The sequence below is a fragment of the Penaeus chinensis genome, chromosome 37 (assembly GCF_019202785.1).
Source record: "Penaeus chinensis breed Huanghai No. 1 chromosome 37, ASM1920278v2, whole genome shotgun sequence".
NCBI classification, from domain to species: Eukaryota; Metazoa; Arthropoda; class Malacostraca; order Decapoda; family Penaeidae; genus Penaeus; species Penaeus chinensis.
In genome coordinates this window covers 2,587,596-2,596,036 of record NC_061855.1, presented here as the reverse complement: position 1 = coordinate 2,596,036, position 8,441 = coordinate 2,587,596, and the positions used below count along the sequence as shown (strand labels likewise).

Genomic DNA, 8,441 nt, shown 5'->3' with positions numbered 1-8,441 from the left:
ACATCGTAAATATCTTATTTTCTTCAGGATCATTCTGTCTTGTTTTTGTTTTTCTTAATCTTCAGTAAGCTACAACAGTGTAGTGTTATCATTATTATTCTTATGAAATTTAGTCTGGATCGCACACAATGGCATCGACCAATCCACAACATTTATGGAATCGTGCCATTTACGTGAGAAAAAAAAAATCACATAAACTAACATATTCTTTTAATAAATTTACGTATCTTTTTCATCAGTATTTCTCATAGTGGTGGCAGAAGGGGTGGGGGGGGGGGGGAAACAGGAGGGATTCCTTATGTTCTACAACTTATGTTCTACGTTATGTTCGTGTTCTTGTTCAGCATAACTACAAGAACGGTTGTACCAAATCCACGTGGAATCCTGTGTTTCGTAGAAGAGCAACAGTTGCCAAAACCAGAGAGAAAAAGCTGGTTGTGGTTCTCGGTGCGCTGTTTCCTGTAAGAAAAAAAAATCATTAATAATTTCTTTACGAAGATTCACCGGGATTTTATGTATTTATGGAGAAGAGGTGGAAATTTTAGGGAAAATAGAGGAAAGTAATGATTATAACAGGCTTTTAAATCAATAAATGAATTGCTTAATTGATAAAAATTCTGTAATTACAATGCATAGTAAAGTGAATAGTTTGAACAACATTGATAAAGAAATACCGTAATTCATCATTTTTTTTTACCGTAGTAGAGAAAAATAAAAAGGCAAAGAAATTTGTGATTATAAGTGCATTGTTTAGAATTTGGAAATCTGAAAAATTGCCAAAAAAAAAAAAAATATGAACAGCACTGCCCAAAGATGGATAAATTGTTAGAAATTGATAGTTTGAATTATCTTCAAAAAGGTGAAAAATAGATAAATATTTATATAAAAAAAAATATTGATTATAAAACAACTTTCCAGAATTTGAAAAATTTAAAAATTCCTGAAAAAAAAATTAGAACAGCATTATCAGAAATTAATTAAAACTGTAGAAAATTCAGAAATTTAAAACAAACATACAGAAATTAATTATTATATCAGCTTTACCACAGATTCGAAAAATAGGGGAAAACAAATATATATACATATGTATGTATATATATCAGCAATATTCAAGACTTTTTCGACATTTATAAGTGAGATGGAGGTTGAAAATTTAGAAAAAAAAAAAAAATGAATTATTGTAACAGTATTGTCAAAAAGAAAAAAAAAATGTATATGTATAAATGAATAAAATAAAATAATAATGATTATAACTATAAAGAAGAAATAAATATAACACTATTATCCAAGAATTTTATGACATTACGCTGATATAATTGGCAAATGAACTGCTAATCAAAGAAGCGTATTCAAGATTTTGAAAAATAAAAGAATAAGATGATGAAGATGAAGGAGAAGAAAAGACGATGATGATGATGATTATGAAGATGATGCTGATTATGATAATATTGATGATGATGATTATGATTCTGATTCTGATTATGATTATAATGATTATGATGATGATGATGAAAATGATGATATTGATGATGATGATGAAAATGAGAAGGGAGAGAAAAAAAATTATGTAAAGGGAGAATAGAGAGTGAGTAAGAAGAACAAAACGAGAAGAGCTGACTGTAGAAAGAAGGAGGAAGAAGAAAAAGAGTAAAAAGAAGAAGAGGGTGGAAGAAGATGAAATTTAAGGAAAACGAAGGAGGAAAGGAACCGCAGCAAGACAAAAAGATAAAAAAAGGAAGAAGAAGAAGACACGATAATAAAAGCACCAGAAGAAAGATGATGACGAGGAAGAAAAACAAGAAGAAGAAGAGGAAGAAGGAGAGGAAGGAAGAGGAAGAAGAAGAAGGAGAAGGAGGAAGAGAAGAGGCGGTAATATAAAAAGAAGAGAAATGGAAGCAGAAGACACGAAAAAACAAAGAAATATGGAGGAATAAGGAGAGAAGGAAGAAGAAAAAACAATAAAAACAAAAGAAGAAGAAGAAGAAAGTAAAAGAAAGAGGAGGTAACGAGCAACAAGAATAAAATGAGATAAAAGAAAACGAAAAGAAACGAAGTCGGAAGAAGAAAAAATAATAATAAGAAGAAAAGGAAGAAAGAAAACACGAAGAAGAAGAAGAAGGAAAAACACGATAAAGAAGAGGGAGGAAAAGAAAAGAAGGAAGGGGAGGAGGGAAAAAATCTAAAAAATAAAGAATAGGAGGAAGAAGAAAGAGGAAAGAAGAGAAGGAGGAAAAAGGTAAGAAACAATACCCAAAAAAAGGCAAAACAAAGCTAATGACGTTGAGCAAGAAGAAAATCAAGAAGAAAATGAAGAAAGAGAAGAAGGAAGAAGAGGAGACGGAGGAGAAAGAGGAAGAGAAGGAGGAGGAGGAGAGGCAATAAAAAGAAAAAGGAAAGATTGATAAAGACATGATAATAAGAACTAACCGAGGAAGAAGACGAAGAAGAGAAAGAAGGAAAAACACAAAGAAGAAGAAAGAGAAAGGAAAAACACAAAGAAGAAAAAAGAGAAAGAAAAAACGAAGAAGGAGAAAAAGAAGAAAAAAAGACACAAAAAATAAGAAGAGAGAGAAAGAAAAAAAACATAGAATAAGAAGAAAAAGAAGAAGAAAAGGAAATCCACAAAATAAAGAGAGAGAGAGAGAGAGAGAGAGAGAGAGAGAGAGAGAGAGAGAGAGAGAGAGAGAGGGAGGGAGGGAGGGAGGGAGGGAGGGAGGGAGGGAGGGGGGGAGGGAGGGAGGGAGGGAGGGAGGGAGGGAGAGAGAGAGAGAGAGAGAGAGAGAGAGAAAGAGAGAGAGAGAGAGAGAGAGAGAGGGAGGGAGGAGGGAGAGAGGGAGGGAGGGAGGGGGGGAGGGAGGGAGGGAGGGAGGGAGGGAGAGAGAGAGAGAGAGAAAGACAGAGAGAGAGAGAGAGAGAGAGAGAGAGAGAGAGAGAGAGAGAAGAGAGAGAGAGAGAGAGAGAGAGGGAGGGAGAGAGAGAGAGAGAGAGAGAGAGAGAGAGAAAGACAGAGAGAGAGAGAGAGAGAGAGAGAAAGACAGAGAGAGAGAGAGAGAGAGACATAGACAGAGACATAGAGAAAGGCACCTAAAACAAAACACAAACACACACACACACAAAAACCTCACCGAAGAAATACGAATGGTCCTTATGCCTCCTCTCCTCCGCCTGCGTGTGCTTGAAGAAGCCCGTCTCGATAACCGACGTCTCCTGCGACTGGAAGTAGATAGTGGCGATCTTGGCGACGCACTTGAGACGCAGCTCGCCCCCGGGGAAGTGGCTGCGGCGGGTGACGAAGGTGAGGCCGAGGACCGCCGTCTCCAGCCCGTCCGGCTCCTGCTGCGCCTCGTAGCGCCGGAGCCAGGTGGGCTTCCGCTGCGGGGGGGAGGGAGGTGGGAGATGGGGAAGGGGGGGAGAGTGGGGGAGGGGGGAAGGCGTGACAAGTGGGGAGGGGGGGAAGGGGGAAGGGTGAGAGTGGAGGAGGGTTATGGAGGGGGAAGGGGGAGATTGGGGATGGGAGGAAGGAGGAAGAGGGGAGAGAGGGAAGGTTGGGGGAAGGGGGAAGAGGGGAGGGTTGGGGGAAGGGGTTGGAGTGAGGGAGGGGGTGAGAGGGAGGGTGGGGATAAGGGAGGAGAAGGGAGATAGGAGGGGGGAGAGGATGGGTGGGGGTGAGATTGAGGGGAGGGGGAGGCGGAAGGGGGTGTTTATTATTGGTTATTTTTTTAATATGATCATCATTATAATCTATATTATCATATCAGCATTTCTATCATTACTATATGCTCTCTTCTCTTTTATCTTCTTTTTCTCTTTCTCTCTTTCTCCTCTCTCCTCTCCCTCCCCTCTCTCTTTCTCTCTCTCTTTTCCCCCTCTCTCTCTTCTCCCCCTCTCCTTCTTTCTCTCTCTCTCTTCTCTCTCTTCTCTCTCTTCTCTCCTCTCTCTCTCCTCTCTCCCTCTCTCCTCTCTCTCTCTCCCCCTCTCTCTCTTTTCCCCTCTCTCTTCTTACTCTCTCTCTCTCTCCCCCTCTCTCTCTCTCTCTCCCTTCTCTACTCTTCTCCTCTCTCCACTTCTCTCTCTCTACCCTACTCACTTTCTCTCCCTTCTTCCACTCTCTCCTCTCTCCTCTTTTCCCCTCTCTCTCTCTCTCTACCTCTCTCCTCCCTCTTCTTTCTCTTTTCTCTACACACACACACACACACGACTCACACACACACACACACATCATATATATATTATATTTATATTATATATATATATATATATATATATATTATATCTATATCTATCATCCCCTCCTACTCTCTATCCTGTCTACTCTTTCTCTCAACCTTCCTACTTCCATTCCTCTCTTCCTCCACTTTCTGTCTCCCTCCTTTCCTCTCTCCTTCACTCTCTCCCTACCTTCTATCCTTTCCCATTCCCTCTTTTCCACTCTATCTCCTTCTGTCCCCTTCTCCCTTCCTCCCTTCCTCGCTTTCTCACTTTTTCCCTTCCCTCTCTCTTCCTCATTTCCCTTTCACTCATCTTCTTCCCATCTCTCATCTCTCCCTTCCCCTCCTCTACTCCCCCATACCCAACTCTCCCCTTTTCTTCCTTCCCTCCCTTCCTACCCCTCTTCACTTCTCCCTCTCTCCGTGACTTCTTCTCCCTTCCCTTCCTCTTCCCTATCCCCTCCTTTACCCCTTTTTCACTTCCTCTCTCTCTCTATCCCTCACTTCCCCTTTATCCCTCCCCTTCCCCCCTCCCATCTCTTCTCCTCACTATCTCTCCTTCACTCCCTTTCGCCTTTCTCTCCCTCACTCCCCTCTCTTCCTCTCTCCCCTCACCTCTTCTATCCCTTCTCTCTCTCTCAATCTCTATCTCTATCTCTATTCTCTATCTCTATCTCTTTCTCTCTCTCTCTCTCTCTCTCTCTTCTCGCTCTCGCTTCTCGCTCTTTCTCTCTCTCTTTCCCCTTATCCCCTTTTTTTTTTTTTTTTCCCTTCTCTCTCTCTCTCTCTCTCTCTCTCTCTCTCTCTCTCTCTCTCTCTCTCTCTCTCTCTCTCTCTTCACATTTTTTCCCCTTTCTCTCTTCCTCAACCTCTCTCCCTCTCTTGCCTCCCCTCCCCTGCATCTCTCTCTCCTTCCTCTACTCTCCTCTCTTCTCTCTCTCTCTTCTTCTCTTCTCTCTCTCTCTCTCTCTCTCTCTCTCTCTCTCTCTCTCTCTCTCTCTCTCTCTCTCACATTCTTTTCCCCTCCCTCTCCCTCACCTCCTCCCTCTCTTCCCCTCCCCTTCCCTCATCTCTCTCTCTCTCTCATCTCTCTCTCTCTCTCTCTCTCCTCTCTTTTTCTCTCTCTCTCTTCTCTCTCCTCTCTCTTCTCTCTCTCATACTCACTAAACTCTTTCTCTCTTCTCTCTCTCTCTCTCTCGCTCTTCAATCTCTCTCTCTATTTTCCCCTTTTCTCTCTCTCACCTCTCTCTATTTCTCTCTCTCTCTCTTTTTTATCGCTTTTTTCCCTTCTCTCTCCCTCACTTCCCTTCCATTATCCCCCCCCTCTCCCTCACTCCCCCCTCCAACCCCCCCCCCTATGTTATTACCACCGCTCATCGTTGACATGGCCACTCCAACGTTGCAGCTGGTTTGGAGTAAGGTGACGTGCAATTGACATGTACTCTTTCTCCAAGCTGGTAGCTGGTCTTCACGCCCTCCAGAACGGGCGTGCTGTCGGGTAGGTCTGTTGCGTGGGCGTGGGGCGTCTGTCGGGGGGGGGAATCTAAAAAGAAGGGGTAATAATTAGTTAGGCGAGGGAGATTTAGGGAGATAGTGAGAAAGAAAGTGGGAAAGGGGGACTAAGAGGGAGAGTAGGGAGATAAAAGCAGGCGAGAAAAATAGGGGAGATTAAATAGGTGGAGACGGGAGAGAGGGAATAGGGAATGGGAGATTATATAGCATGAAGATAAGGAGGGAGGGAGGGAGCGAAAGGGTTTAGGGCGGCCTAGGGAAAAGGATAAGAAGGGCAGGGAGAAGGCGCAGCCGAGAGGCGAGAAAGAGAGGGAGAAGGGTGTAAGGTAGAGAAAGGTAAAAAATAAGGGAAGGATGGGATTAGGAAGGGAGCAAAGCGGAGGGTAAGGGAGTAAATAAGTTAGGGAGGTAGGGAGACGAAAGAGGGAAGGGTTAGGGAATACTAGGGAGAAGAGGGAGGGAGCGGGAGATGAGGGTTAGGGAAGGGATAAGGGAGAAGGGAGATAGGGAGGTATAATGAAGGATGGGAGATCGAGGTAGAATATAAAAGGGAAAGAAATGATATTCTAGGAGGGAATAAAGTGGAAGGGAGCAGACAGGGATCAGGGAGGTAGGGAAAGGAGGAGAGTAAAGGGAGGGTGAGGGAGGTAAAGGGACTAAAGGGAGTGGGAGAAAGAACATCGGGAGTCCAGGGGAGAAGGGTTAGGGGAGGTAGGAGGGAGGGACAAAGAAATTAAAATAGAAGGGAGAGTGGAGATTATAGGGAGTAGGGAGGATGAAGGAGAAGGAGAAATAGGGAGAAATGGGAAGGGATTATAGAAGAAAGTAAAATAGAAGGGAAAAAAAGACAGGGAGATTGGTTAAGGGAGAATAAGAAAGAGAGGGGAAACAAGGGGAAAAAGTAGGGGACGGGAGAGATGAGGGAGGAGAGGGAGGAGGGAGGAAGAGGGAGAAAGGAAATAGGGAGTAAAAAGGGAGCAGGAGGAGAAAGGAGAGAAGGGAAGGGAAAGGGAGAAAAGGGAGAAGGGAGGGAGCTAAGGGAAGAGGGAGATGTAAGGTTGGAAAGGGAGATTAAGGGAGAAGAAAGGGAAGAGGGAGACATAAGAACAAGGGGAGGGAGATTAAGTATTAGTGTTAAAAGTTCTAGTTAAAAGGCTTTATATATGTGTGTGTGTGTAAATAGCGTGTGTATATTGGAAGTGTGTATGGATACGTTTGTGTGTGTTTGTTTATGTGTGTGTGTGTGTTTTGTTGTTTGGTGGCTTGTATTTGTGTTTGTTTGTTTGTTTGTTTGTTTGATTGTGTGTGTGTGTTTGTTTGTTTGATTGTGTGTTTGTTTGTGTGAGTATTTGTTTGTTAGTTGTTTGTGTTTGTATGTGTGTATGTATGTTTGAGTGGTTCGTGTTAGTTGTTTGTGCGTATATATGTGTGTGTCTATATGTATGTGTTTGTTGCATGTGTATGTATGCATGTATTCATATATAACACAACAATATGAATACCAAACGAAAAACAAACAACTCTACAAAATTCCATCTCGCTTTCAAGCCTCATCAAGGGAAAACCGGAGTAAAAAATCCTTTGGCAAAATCGGTCTTCAGTTTACACCATGACTCACCCCCTCCCTCACCCCCCCCCCCCCCCCCCGTATATACGTCAACGGAATCTTAAACTGCGCACCCAGTGCCCTCGCTTCCCTCCCTGAGTCTAATGCTAGGATAAGTGCTAGATTAATACTAATAATAATACTGGAATAAACTATACTGGGATGATACTAGAATAAGATAATAGTAGGATAGACTAATCTTAGGATAAAACTAGCATTAGAATAAATACTATTACTAGAATAAAGTATTATTCAGAATAGACTTTTACTATAATAAATTATTATATAATACACTACACTGTTAATACCATAATAATGATAATAAAAAACGGTTGAAAACTGAAGAGGAGGAAGAGGAAGAGAGAAAGAAAATAAGAAAATAAGAAAAAGAAGAAAAAACATAAAAAGAAAATTAACGTTAACCCATTTCCAGCGTCCGATGACTTTCCCAAATTAGTCTAATGCTAGGAATAGAAAAAAATAAAAATAAAGGATGGAAGTGAAGAATGAGAATAAGAGAGAGAGAGAGAGAGAGAGAGAGAGAGAGAGAGAGAGAGAGAGAGAGAGAGAGAGAGAGAGAGAGAGAGAGAGAGAGAGAGAGAGAGAGAGAGAGAGAGAGAGAGAGAGAGAGAGAGAGAGAGAGAAGAGAGAGAGAGAGAGAGAGAGAGAGAGAGAGAGAGAGAGAGAGAGAGAGAAATGAAGAAGAAAAGGGAGAATAGGGTAAAGATATTATACGTTGAACTATTTCCTGTCGTGCTCTTTTTCATAATCAGTTTAATATAAGAATAACAACAAAAATACAAAGATGGAAATGAGGAAGAAGAAGAAGAAGAAGAAGAAGAAGAAGAGGAAGAAGAAAAGGAGAAGAAGGAGAAGAAGATGAAGAAGAAGAAGGAGAAGAAGAAGAAGAAGAAGAAAAAGAAGAAGAAGAAGAAGAGGAAGAAGAAAAAGGAGAAGAAGGAGAATAATAATAATAATAATAATAATAATAATAAGAACAAAAAAGAAGAAGAAGAACAAGAAGAAAAAGAAGAAGAAGAAGAAGAAGAGGAAGAGGAAGAAGAAAAAGGAGCAGAAGAAGAAAAAGAGTAAGAAGAAGAAGAAGAAGAAAGAAG

The 8,441-nt window shown here is 41.6% G+C and overlaps 2 protein-coding genes across 2 annotated transcripts in view; both read right to left on the bottom strand.

Annotated features, from left to right (window-relative positions):
• LOC125045719 lies at positions 1-3,381 on the bottom strand (the record flags this gene model as incomplete). Its single annotated transcript, XM_047643149.1, has 2 exons — positions 1-459; positions 3,126-3,381. Coding segments are annotated over 2 exons (366 nt in total), but the record flags the coding sequence as incomplete, so codon positions are not given.
• LOC125045645 (cell adhesion molecule 4-like) overlaps positions 3,236-8,441 on the bottom strand; it is a 17,937-nt gene continuing 12,731 nt past the window's right edge. Inside the window, exons 4-5 of the mRNA XM_047643052.1 lie at positions 5,576-5,712; positions 3,236-3,372 (exon numbers count right to left, since the gene is read on the bottom strand). Of these exons, the coding sequence (XP_047499008.1) occupies positions 5,582-5,712 (131 nt within the window). The 3' untranslated portion in view covers positions 3,236-3,372; positions 5,576-5,581. The remainder of the gene's footprint in view (positions 3,373-5,575; positions 5,713-8,441) is intronic.